The 22,108-nt window shown below is 47.6% G+C and overlaps 1 protein-coding gene across 12 annotated transcripts in view; it reads right to left on the bottom strand.

The window, feature by feature from the left end:
- AFDN (afadin, adherens junction formation factor) overlaps positions 1 to 22,108 on the bottom strand; it is a 135,974-nt gene that overhangs the window by 53,326 nt on the left and 60,540 nt on the right. For all 12 annotated transcript variants that reach the window (XM_067011143.1, XM_059082995.2, XM_067011144.1 and 9 more), the window contains exons 7-12: positions 20,135 to 20,246; positions 18,806 to 18,973; positions 11,880 to 11,974; positions 10,376 to 10,638; positions 4,152 to 4,221; positions 496 to 614 (exon numbers count right to left, since the gene is read on the bottom strand). In XM_067011143.1, coding sequence (XP_066867244.1) covers positions 496 to 614; positions 4,152 to 4,221; positions 10,376 to 10,638; positions 11,880 to 11,974; positions 18,806 to 18,973; positions 20,135 to 20,246 — 827 coding nt within the window. The remainder of the gene's footprint in view (positions 1 to 495; positions 615 to 4,151; positions 4,222 to 10,375; positions 10,639 to 11,879; positions 11,975 to 18,805; positions 18,974 to 20,134; positions 20,247 to 22,108) is intronic.

Raw genomic sequence — 22,108 nt, 5'->3', positions numbered from 1 at the left:
GAGACACAGACTCATCTCCGGCTATCAACAGGGAGCCATCGGAGTGTGAGACGGAGTACGACGGCACTCCGTCAACTCTGAAACACTCAACTTCAACGGCATTTTTGGCTCTGTGTGTTTTTAAACATGTGAGGATTTCCTCTAGAAATGGGTAAAATGATTAGTCTTATCTAAATATCAAAATGATCAAATATGAAAATCCTACAAAAATTCCCTTTCTCCCTGTTTTTACCAAGTAGCACATTTAACATCAAAACATCTTAATTCAAACTGCCTCCCGTTTCAACTGGATGAGGCCATGGCGTGTAAGTGAGGGATATAATTGTGGATGAAGCATTGTTTTTCCATTCAGTAACATGAAAAGGAAATAACCGTAAAGTACCGCTAACCCTCTAAAAGTGTCAGCTAACCCGCTCGGGCGAGCAACCTTTCACCCAAACCCTCTCCAGGCCCACGTCCCCTCCCCTCGCAGTGCAAAAGGCGCCCACTTCCCACCTGCTCTCCTGCCTGCGGTAGTCCGGCAGCTGCTCCGCTCTGACCACGGGCTTCACCATCCCTCGCTCGGCAGTGCTGGCGGCAGGCAGCCCCCTGTCGCCGTCCAGCCTGGAGGAGCTCTAAGTCCAGGGGAAACACAGGGCGGTTAAACACAGCACGCGGACCAACCACGCGCCACACTCGGTCAGCGTCGCGGGGAAGGCAGGCGGGGGCCGCAGAGGGACAGCAGAGGCCAGGAGGGGCCCAAGAGCACAGTCGCTGAGAGAGTAACAGCACACACGGCCACCTTCCCCGTCTGGCTCTAAAACACAGGCACGCAGGCATGGGGCACACACACCGGGGCCCTGCAGGAAGTACAATAACAGCAGCGACCTGACTCCACAAAGTTCTCTTGGGTCAGGACACAGTGGACAGGGTATGTGCACAAGGTGAAGAGGCAGGTCTTTGTTTACGTGTGCGTTTTAAGGAAGGATGTAAAAATTCACGCATCACAGCTCAAAACCTAGGGAAGAATTCAGTACAGAAACGGGCTTACTTCTTGTCCTTAATCAACACAGGGAAAAGACACCTAAAAAGCAAAACCCCACACAGCATATGGAAGTCCCTTCAAGCAGGGCCCACTCCTAGCCTGCCTGTGGCTGACACAGGGACGAGTTACTGAGATTCAGAAAACAACCAGAACAGAATCAATAAATTTAGGTAAAAAAATCCACTGCAGCAAAAAATTTATGTAAGACTTCTTGCTACATCCCTTACTGTAGAAACTGAGCACAGATAAGTAAATAAAAATCAGCCTGGCCTTACCAACCAGAGATTAACATTGTGCAGGATGTATCTTTCCATTCTTTATATTTCCCATAAATGACATTACACAACCTACACTCTGTAAAAGACACTTTTTCTTACGCTGTAGACATCTCGTAATATTATTTTTATGTTACAGAATCGTAATGGCTGTATTAACATTTTGTTGTCTATTCATCAAGGTTCATTAAACCAATTTTTATTAGGTTTAAAATGTTCATCAGTATAAAGTGTCAGGATAGCTGTGCTTGTTTGTGTGTGTGTATATATAAATACACACACATTCACACACAGTAATTAATTACTTTGTTAAGGTATGGCTACAGAAATAAAATTGCTTGGTCAGTGGATGGCAATATTTAGACTATAAAAAATTGTTATAAATGAATAATGGTAAGGCAATGAACAAATAAATTGATACGTTTATAAACTAACATGTTACAAAACCACTTTAGCTGTTTCCAAATGATCTTTAGAACAAATGCTCACAAAACAGCTGAAGGAAGCAGGAAAGAAAGGTGTGTATCTGTGTGTAGAGAAGGATTTAATCATGTTAAAATACACACATGAACACACATATGCATAAAAGAGTTCAGAAAAGGATCTACCAAAATTTTACCAAAAGCCATCCATGAACTGTGGATGAACTGTTTTCGGTTTTTTTATGTGTTTTCTCAATTCAACCAAGTTCTCTATATTGACCATGCATTTTTATAAGAAGCACAACTTTTTATAAAGATGGTATTCCATTGGGTTCTGAGAGTACCTACTCATTAAGTTGCTTAGTGGATCTTTGCTGGGACTTTTATGTACCGCTCGGCATCTTTCTGAGCAGCGGAAGTGCAGCCGTGAGCACACAAGCCCTACCGCCCTCGCAGGGCTCGCACTCCACAGGCAACCAACAGACAAGCGGCGTGCGGTATCGAGGGCTGCACGAAGCATTTCAAGTTCCGTGTGTACTAGTGCCGGGGCGCTCAGGGAAGACTCCTTCACGGAGGAGCCTTCAGATGAAGCCCGAGGTAGGAAGGGGCTCACCGGGGGACCAACCAGCGGAGAGAGCGCTCCACGAGAAGCGGGCACACCCGGCCTTCGGGTGGGGCGGGGGCGGGCGTCCCGGGAATGGGAGCCGCGGTGGCACGTGCCGGGCCGAGAGGGCGGGGGCAGCCCCAGGGGCTGTGTGACACAGTGACGACCGTGTGACCGTGGACCAGAAACCACCCGGAGGCTTCGGAAGCAGGGCAGCAGCCATGTCGAATGCACGTCTTGAATACCTCGGGTTCAGCTGCCGGGAGAAGAAAGGACGGGCCAGGGGAGAGCAGAGGAGGGGCTGCCGTCTAAGAAGCTCTGCGGTCCCTCCGCCACAGGACGGCTGCAGCCTGAGCCAGACTCTCTCGGGGACGACGGACAAAGGGGGGCCAGAGGGCAGGGGCCGAGCCGGTGGGACCTGCCGAGGACCGGGTGAGGGGGTGACCAGGGGAGGGGAGGAGGGGGACCAGGGCGGCCTGCGACGGGTTTCTGTCGAGCGATGCCGAGGACGCTGGAGGATGGGACGTCGGACCCCGAGGTGGGGAAGGGTGAGGGAGAGAAGGTGCATTGAGAAAGAAAGTCTCCGTTTGTCTCAGCTGCGTTGAATGTGACGGGTGCTGCAGAGTGTGCGGGGCTGGCACCCAAGACGGGAGTGGCGCGCACACAGAGGGCATCCAACTGTCTAAGATCAGCTGGGGAACAGGTACCGACAGAAGAGGGGCCCCGAGCTCTGAAGCCTTGGTCCCCAATTTCAGAATCAGGCGGGGGGGGGGGACCCACCAATCAGACTGAGGAGGAAGGTGCCCTGAGACGGGGGCCAGAGAGGCACTGGGGCGGAGGGCGCGCACCCGCTGGGTGGCGCTGGCACCGCTGAGACGGACCACGCGGGACCTGGAACCGGGGGTGTCGGTGCCCGAGACAGGCGCGGCCCTACGAACGGGCAGGGGTCAAATGGGAGCGGGAAAGGAGATGGAGCGCAGGCCGTGGACATGGCCACCGCCAATGATCCCTGCCAGAAACCGTGCTGAGAACACGAGTAGGAAACGGGCAGTAGCTGGAGAGGACAGGAAGGGATTTAAAAACCTGTCCCGGTGCCGGAAGATGACCCACACGTGAGCAGCTCCTGCCCCCAAGCCTGGGCCCCCCGTGAACGGCGCATCGGAAGGAGCAAGGCCGTGCCTGCCTCAGAACGCCGCCCCAGCCAAGGCCTGGAAGCTCTGGGCTTCTCGTGAGGCGCTAAGACGTCCGCCGCCCTGGTGCAGAGAGAGATGGCCGAGGGGTCCCAGCCACCAACCATCCCACACAAGGAGCCACCAGCAAGACCAGCAAGCAGACTGAGTCCAAACCGCTCTGCACAGCTACAAAGAAACAAAACGACTGCTGTTTCGGTCCACCAAGTTTGGGTGTGGGGTGTTACCCAGCAGTTGAGAACCAGAACGAGGACAGATAAACCAACTGTGCCAGAGAGAGAGCACAGCACCCACGGACGTGAAGTGACAGGCGGGAGCTGGGACCCCAGCTGAGGCAAGAAGAGCAGGAGTCCGCTATCTTTGGGGGTGACCTGACCGAGAAAGGCTGGTCACACAGAGGACAAGCCTGGAACACACTGCTTGGGAGAGAAAAGCACAACCTCCCGGCCTTAGGGGAGAAGACAGTCTGCTGTTCACGTATCACCACGAGAAACACAAGGGTAGGACACCCACACGTAGGCCACTATTAAAGTCTGTTTGGACAATGCTTTTACGAGTATGTTACCAATAATTCATCAAGGACGTCCTGTTATGTCAAACACACACAGTCCTGACAGGTAAGAGACAATCACCTACCTTGCTCGCTGGTAATGCTGTTCCACTATGAACATCTCCTCCTAAGTCAAAAGTTGTCTCCTGAACAATTCTGTTGAGATAAAAAAGAAATACACAGATTAATAACTCTCCAACGATAAGAGGTAGTCTCTTCTTTATAATACAAAAGGAATAGTTAGCTAAATATCCCAATGTTCAAAGATCTTCAAGAAATGACTTTACTGTCAGAATATGAACTTAATGAATTAAAAAGCTATTCTTAACGTTATGAACTTTTCCTACCAAGGTATACTGAATACTCTCGAGATCAGATTTTTGAAAATAACAAAAAATTGAAAGGAAGCATCATGAAAAAAAGAGAAAGCTGTTCCATCAGTGAGTCTCTCTAGGCTGCCAATGGCACGTAAACACAGCGCAGATGCCCGAGGTGCCAGGAGCCCACGTGTGGACTCACGGAAGGCCAGGGTGGGGTGTGGGGTGGGGTGTGTGTGACAACAGGGCACAGGCCCAGCTGACTCCTGCCTGAAAGCCAAGCTGATGGTTTTTTAAAAGCTCACAGATACCACCATTAGGCTACAAATAAAGAAATGGAGAGATTTTTGATAATGTCAATAATTAGATCCAGAGTAATTCTAAACAGTTTTTAAGAATATCTCAAAAATACCAAAACTGTTAAACTTATCATTATGAAAAATTAGTTCAGAATATAAACAAAATCTCATTTTAAAGAGTCAATAATCTGAGGCAAGCTACAGCTCTTCGGCACAAATGAAGGGTGAATGCAACCCATTTATTCCAGTTCATGAGAGAGGTCCAACCAAAGGGGGAAAAGGGCCCTAAATTTAACACCTGTTAAGAGGCTCATACACCCTGATCAAGTGTGATTTATTCCAGGGATGCACAGATGGTCCAACAGCCACAAATCAATCAGCGTGGTACACACCACGTTAACAAAAAGGATAGAAAACATCACATGATCATCTCAACATATGCAGAAGGTCTGACAAAATTCAACAGCCATTTACGATAAAAACTCTCCACAAAGTGGGTACAGAAGAAACATCCCTCATCATCATAAAGGCCACGTACGACAAACCTAAGCTAACATCATACTCAACCACGAAGAACTGAAAGCATTTCCTCTAAGATCAGGAACAAGACCAGGATGCCCACTCTCACCAATTTTATTCAACAAAGCCAGAGCAATTAGGCAAGAAAAAGAAATAAGAACCATCTAAATCAGAAAATAAAGGAAACTGTCACTATTTGCAGATGACAAGATGTTACATACAGAAAACCCTACAGACTCCACTAAAAAAAATTTGTTAGACTAAGCCAATCCAGTAAGCTTGCAGGGTTCAAAAACAATAACAAAAATATGTTGTGTTTCTATACACAATAAAATATCAGAGACATTAAGAAAACAATGCCATTTACAGCCGCATCAAAAAGAATAAAACACCTAAAAATAAATTTAACCAAGGAGGTGAAAGACCAGTACACTGAAAACTCCAAGACACTGATCAAAGAAATTGAAGAAGATACAAAGAGATGGAAGATATTTGTTATTTTGTGCTCATGGACTGGAAGAATTAATATTGTTAAAATGTCCATACCATCCAAGGCAATCTATACCTTCAGTGGAATCCCTATCAAGATTCTAACAGCATTTTTCACAAAAATAAACAATTCTAAAATCTGTATGGAACCACGAAAGATCCCAAGTAGTGAAAGCAACCTTGAGAAAGAACAAAGCTTTCTTGAGAAAGAATAAAGAAAAAGAACAAAGAACAAATCACTCCCTGATTTCAAACTATATTATTGTACAAAGCTATAGTAATCAGGACAGAATGATATCAGCATAAAAACAGACACACAGATCAATGGAACAGGATAGAAAGCCCAGAAATAAACCCACACATGAATGGTCAATTAATCTATGGCAAAGGAGCCAAGAGTATACACTGACAGAGAATACACAGGACGGTCTCTTCAATAAAAAGCGTTGGGAACACCGGACAGCCGCGTGCAAAAGAATGAGGACGGGTCACTATCTGACGCCCAACACAAACATTAACTCAAAGTGGATCAGAGGCTTGAGTAAGATCTGAAACCATAAACTCGGAAGAAAATATAGGCAGTGGGCTCCTTGACACTAGTCTTGATGATGAGTTTTTGCATCTGTCAAAAAAGTAAAGGCAACAAAAGCAAAATAAACAAGTGGGACTGCAGCAAAGTAAAAGCTTCTGCACAGCAAAGGAAACCACCAACAAAATGAAGAAGCAATGTGTGCAAGGGGAGAAAATATTTGCAAACCATACATCTGATAAGGGGTTAGTAGCCAAAATATATAAAGACTTCATGCAACTTAGTAACAACATCTCCTCCCAAAACAAAAAACAATTAACAAACGGGCAGAGGATCTGAATTAACATTTTCTAAAGACACACAGATCACCAAGTACATGACAAAATGCTCGACATCATTAATCATCAGGGAAACGCGAATCAAAACCTCAAGGAGGCATCACCTCACACCCATCAGAATGGCCATCACCAAAAGGACAAGAGGTATGTGCTGGAGGGGGTGTGCAGAGAAGGGAACCCTCGTGCACTGCTGGTGGGAATGGAAATCAGTGCAGCCCCTATGGAGACGGGTCATGGAGGTTCCTCAACAATTAACACTAGAGCTACCGTATGACCCAGCAATCCCACTTCTGGGTGTACATCCGAAGACAATGAGAGAACACTGACTTGACATGATATCCTCACCTCATGTTCACTGCAGCCTTACTCACAATAGCCAAGATACGGAAGCAGCCTAAGTGTCCACTGATGGAAGAATGGGTAAAGAAGTGTAGTGAGAATGTGTGTGTGTGTGTGTGTGTGCGTGCGCGCGCACGCCCGTATCTGTGTGTACACACTCACAGGGACATTATTCAACCGTAAAAATGAGGGAAATCTTGCCATTTGTGACAACATGGATGGACCTTGAGGAAACAGCTCACTGAAATAAGTCAGACAGAGAAAGACAATTACCATATGATCTCACTTGTATGTGGAACTTAAAACAACAAGTCAGCCATAAAAGGAATAAAATGTTGCCATTTGCAGCAACATGGATGGACTTGGAGGTCACTATGCTAAGCCAAGTCAAGTCAGACAAAGAAAAATACTATAGATACCACCTGAAAAATACAACGAACTAGTGAACGTAAGAAAAAAGCAGCAGACTCACAGACACAGAGAACACACGTGGTGGTTACGACGGGGGTGGGGAGAAGGGCAGTACAGGGGCTGTGGGATGTGGGAGGCGTGAACTCCCGGGTGTACCACGGGCTCAAGAACATGTTGTACAACGTGGGAGCAGAGCCAATATTTTGTAATAACTGTAAATGGGGAGTGACCTTTGAAAACTATATATAAAAAAACAGTAACAACAAAAATGCCGAGCTCACAGATACAAACACTGGTGGATCCCAGAGGCAGGGCTGTGTATCCGGGTGACGGGGGGAATGCCGAAATGGGTCAAAAGGCACAGGCTTCCAGTTTTAAAGTAATTAAGTCCTGGGGATGTAATGCACAGCACAGTGGCTACAGTTCATAAGACTGTGCTGCATAACTGAGAGCTGCTAAGGGTAGATCCTGAAGTTCATCACAGGAAAAAACCCTGCATAACTGTGTGTGGCGATGGATGTAACTGGACTCACTGTGATCGTTTCACAGTGCACACAAACACCGAGTCACTACGTCACACACCTGGACCAATACGCCAATTAACAGCTCATTTAAGAAACATACATACATGTGTGAAAAAAAGGAATACGTGAGTTATCTACCTAGAAATCTGCGTAACAGTTTAACATGAGAACAGTATTAATTTTTATAAAAAAGGAAAGTCCGTTCTACTTTACAGATGTACGTGTAAGTACTGGTATATTCAACCACTAAGCAGTTTTGACTAGTTTTGCAGGAAACAGATGTAGTAAAAATAAAACACCACAGCAGCACTACCCCTCAATGAGATGTTCGCCAGGTCCTTACACGATCTCTGCTTTTAGCCAGAGACAAGACAAGAATCAACAACCGCAGGCCTCCAGAGCAGGAACCATTACGGCAAAAAGCAGCAGGAGACGGATGTTCTCACACAGAAAAACACCGCCCACAAAACTGAAGGGCCGACAGCAAGAGTGGGACAGAGACGGTTTGTAGAACTGTGCCAACTGACACCATCAAAATAAATATGCTATAAAACCCGGGAGTAAAGCCCAGCTGCAAATAAGAGGCAGTAATCGTAGGCACTGCTGACAGACGATACACAACACAGCAGAAGAACTGCTCACACGGGCTTTCCCCTGTCCAGGTGTCCGGTGCTGAAAGGGAGAACCGGGGCACAGGAAACCATTGGAGCAAGACCATCTGCTGAAGAGAGCAGCCGGTGGGAAGGTCGCGACAGGAGACAGGAAACAGGGAGACGGCCGGTAACAAGTGCAACCTGAAGAAAGGAATTTTAATAAACTGGCCCTGCCCGGCCCGGAAGGGAAGGATGGGTTTACCGCGCGTCCAGTTTACAGCTGGAAGACGGGGATCTATCTTCCGGCGAAGCACAGGCCCACGGCGGCGTCCTCGGGGCCTAGGAGGATGGCCACTTGCTGAACGCTGGCACTGGGGGCGCGAGGCTGGGGCGTCAGACCCACCCCCGTCACCCGCAAGTCGCTCCCCGCACCCACCCTGCTGGCGCGGGGCGTGCGAACCACAGAGCGGCCACCTGGGGGCGCTGCACCAACCGCGACTGCGCTTCGCCCTTCTCCACCGCCAGGACTCAATGTGGACACGGTGAGGACAGAGGCCAAGACGTCCTCAACAGCCTGGCGGCAACCATCAGGGCAGAACGCCTAGTGCCGACGGCGAGCTAGCGAAGGGCCGGCAGGAGGGAACGGTAACAATCCCCACGTGGCCCCAGGTGGAAGCCCTGAGCGGTGAACCAGAGGCCGGTCACGCAGGAAACCAAGGCACACGAACAAGGAGGGGACCACCACCGGGGTGCTACGTCTGTGCTCTCAACAGGGCGGGGGAGAAGCTACTGCCCCCGTTTCCCCAAGATCCACACCCTATCAACCTGTAAAATGGGTAATAAAGTCACGGGGCAGTATATTCATGAAAAAAAAAATGTTATTATCAAAAGGAAGTCTCATTCCCTCGCCCTCAGCGAAGTTTTCCCAGACGGTAAGGAGGTTCCTTTTCCAGCACCAGGCCCACGTTGCAAGTCCTCAGACAGGCACTAGGTGGAGCCAAATACCTTGAATTCCCTAACAAAGAACAATGTGTTTCATTACTAGTAATGGAGAAGGTACATACACCTCAACAAGAACACCTCGGTGATGTAAGGCTCATTACACAAAACACCACGATTCAAATAAAGTGTTGTTTTAAAGTATCAGCTAGGGCTTCCCTGGTGGCGCAGTGGTCGAGAGTCTGCCTGCCAATGCAGGGGACACGGGTTCGAGCCCTGGTCCGGGAAGATCCCACGTGCCGCGGAGCAACTAAGCCCATGCGCCGCAACTTGTGAGCCTGCGCCCTGGAGCCCGCGCGCCATAACTACTGAAGCCCGCGCTCCACAACAAGAGAAGCTACCGCAGTGAGAAGACCGTGCACCGCAATACAGAGTAGCCCCCGCTCGCGGCAACTAGAGAAAGCCCATGTGCAGCAATGGAGACCTAGCGCAGCCAAAAATAAACAAATAAATTTATTTCTTAAAAAGTATCAGCTCAAAAACAAAATTTAAAAATAATTTAAAAACCACCCACAACTTCCAATTTCAAGATGAAGTCAAGAAGACCTTTCTTTCTCCTTCTTCTTCTCTGAAACCAACCCAAATCAACAAGAATCTGAACCGCAAACCACAAACTTTGAATTTTAAAAAATTAAAATAAAAGACAATAAAACACATAATCTATGGCTAATTCATTTCATTTTCAGCATGATCACAACACTCTGGAATTCTTTTTTTTTTTTTTTTTTTTCTGTACGCGGGCCTCTCACTGTTGTAGCCTCTCCCGTTGCGGAGCACAGGCTCCGGACGCACAGGCTCAGTGGCCACGGCTCACGGGCCCAGCCGCTCCGCGGCACGTGGGATCCTCCCGGACCGGGGCACGAACCCGTGTCCCCTGCGTCGGCAGGCGGACTGCCAACCGCTGCGCCACCAGGGAAGCCCTGGAATTCTTAAAGGTGATGGATGCTCCTTACCCAGGCCTTTGTCTGGGACCCTTCGCCATCAGGCCTCCATCCACGGATCTCTTGGGCAGAGCGTGGTCCTGGCTGGGGTCCACGAACTTAAACACATGGGACGCCCCAAACTGCACCTTCATCCCGCTGTGCAGCATCGTCGTCTCCGAGATGCGCTGCCCGTCCACGTAGGTCTCGGCATCCATGCTTCTCGGCGTGACCGTGACCACTCCATCCATGTTTGTGAGGTCACAGTGATGGGGCTCAATTCCTGAACCAAACAACTAAAAAGAAAGGAAAATCAAAGGAACTCCATCATCAAGTACAGAGGATTTAAAAACTGAATTTTAAGCCTGTAAGTCCCCCTTTTATGATAAATATCATCTAATCAACTCTGGATTTTTGGTGCTGTCAGGGAATTTTCCCTTAATTTATTAATTAAACACTGTCAAAATAACTGAATATTTTCACCATCCAGCAGCTTGATTTAAGGGGTACTATAACTCTGCATTAAAAAGCATATGGGGTCTTCCCTGGTGGCTCAGTGGTTAAGAACCCGCCTGCCAGTGCAGGGGTCACGGGTTCGAGCCCTGGTCCGGGAAGATCCCACATGTTGCGGAGCAACTAAGCCCGGGAGCCACAACTACTGCTCCTGTGCTCTAGAGCCCGCGAGTCACAACTACTGAGCCCGCGTGCCACAACTACTGAGCCCGCGTGCCACAACTACTGAAGCGCACGTGCCTAGAGCCCGTGCTCCGCAAGAGAAGCTACTGCACTGAGAAGCCCACGCACCACAACAAAGGGTAGCCCCCGCTCACCGCAACTAGAGAAAAGCCCGCGTGCAGCAAAGAAGACCCAACGCAGCCAAAAATAAATGAATAAAATAAATTTATTTTTAAAAAAAGCATGTGGTCATCTTGAATATTAGACAATTAATGGGTAAATCTACACAGATCATCGGGGCTACAAATCCCTGTTCACCTGTTTTACTGCTGTGCTGAGGGAGGGGTTAGAACTGAAAATGACATCAGTAATTGGGCCCCTCATTCCACAGCTGAGAAGTGAGAACACAGAGACAGGGACATCTGCCCACGCTCAAGCCCCAGGAAGCGAGCAGCCCTGCCCTTCCTAACGCACAGACACGCTAAGCTCTGCGCTAATCCAGCCCGAGCACTGCGGCTCAGCTAACATTTTAACTACACTTCACTGAACGCCTCCTACTGCGTGCGTGTGACCCAGTGAAAGGCACTTCCACGTACGTTATCCCCCTTAATCTTGTAATCTTGAAACAACCTATAAAACCATCTCCATCTCTTGGAGAAAAGCAAAGAGCCCTGGAGGTCTGGGGGTGGAGTGGGACAGAAACTCACACTCCGCTCTGTTCCCAATGAAGCAGAGAAGTGACCCAGAGCAAGCAAGCCGCTTATATTAAAGCACAAAGGCTTTCGCTCCCTTCCACTCACCCACAGCGCGGCAGGCCCGCACGCTGCCCTTCGACCCACCGAAGCGGCAGCAGGGCACGCACCTGGATGGAGCCGTCGTCGAACTTCTCTGTCCCGACCTCAGTGACACTGAGCTGAAGGCGGTAGAGCTTCGGCTTGTCCCTGGAGTCGGAACCATCTGCGACGAGAGAAGGACAGGGCCTCACTAGCCAAGTCGAACGTGCCCATCACGTTATTTGAGACAAACAAGCAAACAGCAGGTTCCCTTTGAAGCAACACGACTGCTCTCAATTGTCAGGATTTCTATTCAAAGAACTCCCCAAATTTATATCATGCAACTTAAGTAACTGAACACAAAATTCAAAGTAAGACACAAGCACATCAGCTTCTGTTTAAAATACAATACAAGGTACTAACACCGCCATTCATACCGACGTTCTCGTATCACATAAAAAAATGTTTCCCCGCCACACGGTCCTGGACTCGTGTCTGATTCTAAAGAAGACAGGGAGACCCTCCTTCCAGACCGGACCTCCTCACAGACTGCCGGGGCACCGCGGAACCACCGATGGAAGGAGAGGGACCTCCCGGACCAGACCGACCCCAGGGACGAGGCCCCAGCTCGAGTCCCCACAGGATGCTGCTGGCCACCACGGGCGTGAAGTTCCAGTAGGAACCGCTGTGAAAAGCGCTCACCTCCACGGAGCGGAACTGGGGTGAAGGACAAAAGGAGAGACTGGGTTTTTTATTTCTCTGTCATTTTATACTTCGGGGAACCGCTGAGATTGTTGCCTTGCCTGTGTATCACTGTCTCTGATGGGCTGGCTTTGGGGGCGGGGTGGGGGGGAGGAGCCGTGATCCCTGCCCACTGACCCCCACGTGCGCTCCTCCTCTCCTCACCTGCTGACCCAGCCCACCTAACACAGAGGGTCACTCTGACCTCAGCGCTACCGCGCGGGAGGACACGGTCTCAGGGCCGTGACAGCAGCAGCCTCGCTGTGCCCGTGCTGGGCAGGCCCTCGCTGCCCGAGCCTCAGTGACTTCAGAGTCACTCACCAGCTGCAGTTAAAGTCTCGAGTCCCCGGGATCAGCAGTGTCAACACTGCAGCGTACAGCGTGCAGGCTGCTAAAACCTTAGTGTGGCGTGGTCTCCACTCTCACAGACCAAAGACACCAGGAACATGGGTGTGCAAGCTGTTAGAACGGTTGCTGACTTGAGAGTGCACAAGACAACACGCTCACGACAAAGTTTCGGCAATCTCTGAGATCTGGGTGAAGGCAAGAGGAGACGAGACTGAAGCAGCATTCGAGAGACACCACGTCTCACAGGCACGAAAAACCGGGCTCCGTGCCCGTGTTGCTCCACAGCACCTCCTCATCAGATTGGGGGGCAGCTGAAGCCTCACCGAAACAACTTTATCTCAACTCCAAGTACTGGTCCAAGACGGGGTCTCAGAGTCACGCGGGGCTCTCCCTGGGCAGGACCAGTTCCCTTCTAGACCCGCTGAGCCCAAATCCCTGCGGGGTGCTCATCAGTCTGCTGGCTTTAGCACCACAGGCGGCCCCAAGGACAGCCCCTGGCAAGAGGCACTCTCTCCGGCATCCACGGCGCCGTGAGCCACTCCGTCTCAACCCCACTGACTGTGTCTGATGAGGGTTTCTGGCTCCTCACCTCTCCCACCCCTGGGCTCCCAGGCGGCGAGGGCTTGAACACAATCTCTCTCCACCCGGTGCTCAGTACAGCGTGCGCTCCATAAAGCGTTAACGTGCTAACACTGAAGAATTATTAACTAAAAATGCGGAAAACAGAACATAATGCAGTGCAGTCGCACAGAATTATACAAATGAATTATAAAGAAAGCAAAAGAAGCAAATAAGTGATCAAGAACAACGGTTTCAATGACAATGTTTAAAAAAACAGAAGAACGCGAAAAATATGTCTGTTTACGGGCGAAAGAAAAATCCACATTCGCTTTCTTCTGAATGTTGAATGCTTCTGAAGGGTATCTTGTGAGCTAATAAGTGGGTATTATATACTTTTCTACATCAACATTTACATCCACAAATTTAGAAATATAAAAAGGGAGAGATACAAACTTTCTCAGTCTCTCCTTTCTCACCTGTCACTTTAACAGAAATCTATCGACAGACGGATCAGAAATAAACCTTCCCAATCCCTTCTTTCTTTCCGCTTCACAGTGATAATGGAAAACAAAGACACCTTTACAGGTACATCCTGAACAACCTAAACGGTGGCCACTGACGTAGACAAGACGGAGTTCTGGGACCTCGGGCAGAAAACAGAAACGGAGGCGAGAAATGTTCCCAATGTAACTGACAGCTCCTTGTAGATCCAAGGCCCCTCCTCAGTAGAAGCACAGTCATCTCGCAGGCAGTAACAAGCTTGTAAAACTGTGGCTTAAAACAAAAATCTTAAAATTTCATCCCCTTCCGCAACAGGGATTCTACAAATGCTCTGTTTCTGGCTCCAGTGCCGGAGCACACTTCTCCTCACTTGAGAGCCACGACAGGTCCGGAGTGCCTCGCCTCTGAACGTGGAGATGAATCTTCCGAAGTGACCCTACCACAGATGAGTGCTTCTTCCAGAGGCTTTAAATGCTTTTTAGAAACATTTTATACTTTTGCCTTAAAAATACGTCATACATTCACATGGTGCAAACTTCAAAAGGCACAAGGAGGATGTGGTGAAACGCACACCCTCCTTCCCCGCCTTGCCCCTGCCTAGTCCTCCCCCCACGCAGAAGCAAATCTTCAGAATCTATTTTATGCGTATGTAATTAAGCAACCTGATACTCATGTTTCTTCTTCCTCCTGGTTTGCACAAGCGTTAGGATACTAGTTCGGGTTAGCAAACGGAATACGCAACATCCGGTCAAATGTCCAACATTTGGGACACACTTAAAATCGACCGCTCTGAGCAAAGCGTGAGAATGTTTTCCTGGGCACGTCTGGTTTCACTGCACAGCGTGTCTACACGTCAGGCCGGCTTCTGCCTCTGGGCAGCCGGGTGGACGACGGCCCGGGGCGTCTCTTCGCCGCCGGCTTGCGCATGGAGGGCGGGGGACTCACGCGGTTAAGGAGTGCTGACCGGCTCTGCCGGGTCCCAGGCGCTGCGCTGACGCCCGAGGTTTGCGGTGAGAAGGTGAGCTCACGTCCTGGCCCCAGAGAGCTTACGTTCGCTTACGTTTTAGCGAACCAGTACAACAGGGAAGAAACTGTTTTCGGTACATACCGGGTAAAAAAGGAAACGTACTGGTCTATTTGCTCCATCCTTTTGTAGTATGAAAGTAACCAACACGTGAAAACATTAAGGAATCCTTTTCAGGAATAAAATAACAGAAACTTGTCTTACACTCTACTTTACGTATTATATCAAAATAGGTACTAAATATCCCTTGTTTCCATTTTTCTTTAAAAGAACAAAAAACCAAAACTCCAAGTTTGGTTAATATCCAATGAAAACCTGTATGACCAGTTTGGAGAAAATTCAACGAACTGATATAAGATGCCTAAAGGCTGAGTAACCTTTACAGAGAGAAAGTTTTGATTGTTACATCGACATGTAAAAAACGACCCTTGAAATATAAAAACAGACAAAGGAAGTACTTCCATGTACTATTTCAGGTGACAGACTCTAATGCACAAAGTCTGAGAAACAAATCCCAACTCAGAAGGTACAGCTCTGCCAGCCAGAAATGAATCTCAAGCAGGAGAGCAAGCGGAGGCCGAGGACACGCTGAACCCGCTCGTGACGGCAGCGAGCGCCTCGCGAGAAAGCTACAGCCGCGAGCGGCACGCAGTGGGTGGCAGCCTCTCCTCCTCGGCCTCCTGGCGTCACCAGACACGTGGCCCCGATCAGCGCTCCCTCCCCCGTCCACCACCCCGCCCCCCGGGCGCTCCTCCTCCTCCCCCTGCGTCTCCCCCTCTTCCCCCTCAGGGCGCACGGGGTCGAAGGACAGGAACACGGCTCTCTCCCTCCTTTAGTCCAAATTCTCACTTAAAACTTAGCCTGAACAAAGACACTGGACATTTCTGCAAAATAAGCTTCTATCAAATGAAATGAATTCTGGATACGGAAGAACTAACTAGACAGGGATAAAATGAAAGTCCACTAAACTCTTAAGAAAAGTTATTTATATTAACTGAAAAGCCAACACATGCAGCATCCGGTCAGTTAACGCTGTTTTGCCTGTGAGGCCGTTAGAGCCTGAGATGAGACAGCAGCAGGAAGCACAGCATTACCTTTGGAAGCGTGCCAGTCGTAGCAGGCAAAGGGACCCCCTCTCCCTGGGGGTAGCACGCATGCGCAGGACCCAGGTGAAGGCGGCAGCGGCGGACAGAGGCCATGCAGACGCGTGCAGGGGAGAGAAGGAGAGGGTGAGCTGCAGGGAGGCGACTGTCCAGGGGGAAAGGCACGTCCCGCCCCAGCCCTGGGCTGGAGGACACGGCGGCCGTGCTCCACGCGGCACGGGCAGGCTGCTGAGGGGACGCCGAGTTGACAGGGAGTCCCCGAGCCGCAGGGCAGCGGCCGTCAGCCCATCACAGGGAGAACCCACCCCACTCCTTCCGCTGAGGAGTCCAGCTCAACCCAGAGCAAGGAGCAAAAACGACTTGTAGCCCCGTCCCTCCAAAGACAGTGGAAGCGCCCACCCACATCTCCAAAGCCTCCAACGACACCTACAGGACCTCGGCCCAACCCCGAGGACACGTGCTTGGCTGGCAACGTGTCCAGGGAAATAGTCGTTCGTAACAAGTCAGCCTCCACGAACACAGGGAGAATAAGTCCATCTCACCCCGCGTGCTGACCGGGCTCGGTCAGCAACGACACCTTAAGAAGACAGACAGCGTGACCTGGCGAAGAGAACGGCTCTGGGCATCCAGGCCTCCTCCGCCTCCCCTGCTCCCCTGCTCACCTGCTCCCCCGCGTGTGTGGCGCGGGGCTGCACTGCGGGCACCTGCAGCTCTCCAGCAGGCAGCCCAAGCGCTTGGGCGCGTCGGACTGACGGGGGTCCCGGCTGCCCAGCTGTTCGGACTACGAGTCTCTCGGGAAGCCGCCTGAGCCACCCATGTGCCTACCGCGCAGCCTAAAGCGGCAGCTCGGTAAACGCTGGCTCAAGTAGCAGAGGGCCGTGCAGGAAGCCGTCTTTTAACAAGCATCTGATAGGTGCTGTTGCCAATACTTGGTGACAAGTAGGACCCAGCTAGCATTTATCTCGGACCCATCAGTTTCTAACACCAACCAAAAATTTCTATATGTTTTACTAGCCGGGAGACTGTAAGGATGAAAGAAGCAGTCAGAACAGCAATTCCCACTAGAATATAAGTTCCCAAGGTCAGAGGGTTTAATCTGTTTTGCTGGTGTTCTTCTATCTCCAAGGTCCAGAACAGTGTCTGACACATAGTAATAAGCATTCAATAAGTACTTGTCAAATAAATAAATGGATGAATTCTCATTCTGTCTCTGCTACCCACCCAAGCAACTTTCCACTATTCATTTGAAAATTATCCTACGTCAGTTGCTATTTATCAACTCTCTCTGGGCTAATACTCCTATTTTCAAAAATTTTAGTTTGGGAGAAAACAATCATCAGCTTCTAGCACGTAATGCAAAATCTTGAATGGCAGACCCAATGCCCGAAGATCCTAAAAACTTCTAAGTTCAAGAACAAATGGCTGTCTTCCAGCTACCGTTCACTGCCTCGGACCACGGAGCACCAAACCCTCACCACTAATCGTGTCTGCAAACCACTGTGAGAAACCAACGTTTCATAACTTTCCAGCCGGAGAACTGAGAGACAAGGCAACACTCACATCTTCCTCACAAACAGCTAATCAATTTTAAAAAAACTTCAAACATAATTAAGCATAAAAACTACTACTTGCAGCCCACGGCCACAGACTACTAATTATGGAGCATCAGTCAAGACAACGGCGTTTTCCCTGTATCAATACAACACAACCCAGCTGTGCCATGGAGACCACTGGACCACAAGTACCACATCTAATCATTAGTTAGTTATAATCTTGTAAACAAAAATAAACACTCAAGAATCAAGGAGAAAAACACAATTCCCGCCCAAGGAACCACAGATTATCTACATAACCAGTTTGGTTTTAGCTAACTTTTTCTATACCTACTTACTGAGCTTTATTTAAAAAGCAGTTCTGGGTGGGAGGAACAATATACTCTGTTCTTCACAGCATTTTACAATAAAGGTCAAACGCCATCATTTCAATCAAATAAATAAGAAACGATACAGTTCAGCTGAATGGTAAATAAACGTGTCACACGTATATTACATATGTGTACAAATACGTACACTCCATACGATGTGTGTGTATAAAACATTTCCTTAAGAATGTCAATGTATTCCTCTACCTGATGGCTAAGTTATAACAACAGCTTTAGCTTAAGAGAGCTCAACAAACGAAATATTTAGAAGGCTAACATGAACATAAACTTAGTCTATTATAATTTTAAAACTAAGCAAATATTGCTCCTCTTACAGGTGGACTTCTTAGATGTAGTTAAATTTCCAGATATTCTTTTGACACTGTTCATACATTAAGCAACAGTGTGATACATACACACACACCTGCCTCTATGGGATGTGTCCTAAGAGGAGTACACTTCAGTTTGTCATTCTGAGTAGTTTAAGTATTTTACAGGGTTATTTTGGAAAAAAAATTTTAAAGGGAGTAAATCATTTAAACTTTTTAAACTCTCTATATTCACTACTTAAAATTTTGTTTTTCAGTATTCATTTCTGTGCATGTGAAGTTTATTTTTAATGCGTGAATATACATACCCTATATAACCTTAATTAAGGGGTTTTGTTTTTTAAACAAATACCATCTTATGATGGTTACTTTAAAAAATAAATGATCTTAAAAAAAGGTTGTCAGTCAAAAGAAAGACCAATTAAATAACATTCATTAAAAAGAATAAAATGTAAAGCTGAGAATGTACATTTGTAACACCTCTCACCTGGGCTCAGCTCTACGAGGTAGGGCAGTTTCTCTGGCGGGAGTGCAGAGCCGTAGCCAGACCCATCAGCTCGCTCCTTTCCGTGCAGGGGCTTCCCATCCACGTGCTTCTGGCTTTTCTTCGGGATGTAGTCCGGTGGCCTCCTTTTCAGCTGAAAGACTAAAATCCCTAGAACAGTAACACTGTAAATTATCAACCAGACTCAAGTGACTGTACACAGCCAGCTGACTGGCCATCAACTGTTCAAAGATTTATCAAGAAAATGTAATTTAATAACATCTCCCAGGGAATAATTAAGCAAAACTTACCCAATTTACCCTTTCCCTCAACAGAGGAAATACTACTCTCTTGATGTGTTCTTGAAAACTCCAGCAAGCAATTTCCGAAGATTATTTTAAATTAACACCTACCCAAGCATATCCCATGCATGAAAGTCAACACTCCAGTTTCAGAATAAATGAATGTTGCTATTGGTAAAGAACCCTATGATCAATAAATACATTCATACACACAGGTAATAACACATGCGCATACAAACACACATACACATACATTCTTAGTTAACCTGATTTTATTCAATTCAATTGAATTAACTCAGAATTCAAAGCAATCTGACTTTAAGAAAGCTTAACTGTATCCTGTCAAGAAAAGGTACTAAGCAAGTGTATGTTTAAAACTCGCAATCGACATTCAAATATGACAGCATTAACTGGCGGTCAGTTTTTATGTCTTTATTAATGCAAAGGCCCTGAGCAACAGGTAGCTTAAGATGTGTATCTGAAAGCAAGAGAACTCTATTTCATAAAAAACATACCTTTAAACCCTCACTGCTTTGACATAATTAGGAGAAATCGTTTGGATAGTGCGAAGTCTGGATTCACTGTATGAAATGACTAAATTACTGGACGGTATTTAGGGTTGAAGGCTACCTTCCCTTTCACAACAAATCTGTCCAAACATCACCAGTCCATCTGGCCAGCAGGGAAAGGATCCTGCTGCTGACAGAAAACCATCTCCCACGTCCTGACACGGTGCTCGAGTCCAGCTTCTTTAGGACACGGTACTCTCCTGCTGCCACAAAAGTCTGTGCCAGGTCTCCCACTAGACTCACCAGCAGAGAGCGGCCCTCAGGATGCGGGGACCCCCTAGGAACCACCCAGCAAGTCCAAGAAGGGGGCAGAAACCTGCACAGCCAGCAGCCCTCAAAAGACTCTGCCATGCACACCCTCCTACCTACACCTTCCAGGAAGCTAAACGACTGATATCTCAAGTCGGAGTGCAGCGCATCCCAGAGGTAACTCTCTGACGCATAAGATTACGACTCTTTACCTCTGTCATTCGGCCACTCCCTGAAGATCTGTAGAGGACACTCATCATCGTCAAGGATAATCTCTTCAGCAGCTTTCTCATCAGAATGCTGGGCCCCAGGAGGAAGCATAACCTGGCAGGGAGTAACAATGAGCTGTGACTACACCCAAAAGCTGAATTAGCAGGTATTTAAAAGAAAGGATTGATTGTTTTTGAGGAAATAAAAAAGTCACCGTACATAGAACTGAACTGGTCAAACACAATAAACAATTCTCAAAGACACTGACAGAAGTGAAGGAAAACAGCTTCCAATTAAAAGCTTACCCAGCCGACGGGACCGTCTTCATTCACCTGCTTCTCTACTCTCCGCCCTGCTCCCCGGCCCATACTAGTCTGAGTCTGCTTTTTGACAAACTCTCCTTTGGAAAGACTGCAGCGACAGTCAACCTGTGCGTAATTCCTTCAGGAAAGGTGACTGCAGAACCCACCTTTCATAACCCAACTTTTTAATATGGCAGTTTAATCTAACAGGTAACCTTTTACGATAACCATCACATAACAACAGAAGAGATTAGCTTTCTTTTTCTTGTAGAAAATTCGTTTTTATGATTAAATTTTAATCAGATCATTTAGATGTATTACTGGGCCATTCATTCAACAAATGCTTTAAGATACTGTGTTCACCACACTCAAAAATCTGTAACACTGTAGTACTCTTTATTCTATGTTTTTACAGCAAATGATCTTTCTCAATCATTCGAGAAAACCCTCTGTAACACAGAGAAAAGAACGAGCGACCAGGGCTCAGTCTCCGACGCCCTGCTGACTTCTGCCCCACCGCTCACACCAACCAAAACACGGTTACAGAAAATAGGAGAAGCCAGTCACTGGCACCTGAAAATTATTTGCAACCTGGAGTTACTGTAATAATGTTATCCTAATAGACCTTACTCCCAATTAGACCATCATGTGCATATACCAAATGGGTTAGACTTCTGTAGAACTGTAAAACTTCTCTCTGTACTGCTGCAAATTACCCTAAAAAGACAAGTTTATCACAACACACCCTTATGCCAAAGTAACCAACCTTTCCTCACAGCGTCTTGTATTAAATGTAGTATAGTGGGCTTGGAACACACGCTGCTTCAGGATCTGACCCTCACTCATCTCTTTAGTCGCAGTCTTTGTCACGTATCCTCATAGATCCAGTCACACAGAACTTCTCCGAATTCTCGACTGGGCTACGAAAGCTCGTGCTTCCGCGACCCCTTGTGCCCGAAAGGCCCGTCTCCAGCTTTCAGGTCTAGCTAGCGTGCCCTCTCACCTCTCAGCCCGAGTACCACCCCTCCAGGGAGGCTTCTCTGACCTCCCGTTCTAATTTCAAGCTCCTTGCCTGTATCTCTTTCTCGGACTCTGTCTCCCTTTACTGTAACCTTTTTGAAGGCAGCTCTTATTTTTGCATCCCAGCACCATATCTAACAAGTAAGAGGAACCTACATATTGATTGAATAATTCACTGAATAGATATAGTAGATGAATGAATGAATATGGAAGAGCTACATATGACACGATGGATGAGATGGTAAGGAAACAAAGGATTTCTATCTCAAGGCTAATACAATAATCAACTCCTAATTTATCCTGCCTAAAGCTTGCGAAAGAAAATGCGCAAGAACAGAGAAGAACAAAAACCCAAACTAGGCGACCCTTAAAAGAAATCATCAAATGATCTCAAAAGGAACTGTCAGTAAAAGCCCAATAACTTCGTGACCCTGATTACGGTGTTCTTTCACTTTCTGATTTTCATCAGTAAATATACGGCAGAAGGTATCAGAAGAAAAACAAAAACACGGCAGAAATTAAAGAAAGGAAAAAACTGTTATAAAGTTCACTACCACATATCCTATCAAATGTACCTGTATGGAACTGAGAGTTATTTTATAGATTTATATACACTTAAAATTTAACATTCCCCTGGCAAACACCTGAGCAACC

This window comes from Kogia breviceps, chromosome 13 (genome assembly GCF_026419965.1).
Source record: "Kogia breviceps isolate mKogBre1 chromosome 13, mKogBre1 haplotype 1, whole genome shotgun sequence".
NCBI lineage: Eukaryota > Metazoa > Chordata > Mammalia > Artiodactyla > Physeteridae > Kogia > Kogia breviceps.
The sequence above is the reverse complement of the archived record's forward strand: the minus strand, read 5'-3'. Positions and strand labels throughout refer to the sequence as shown.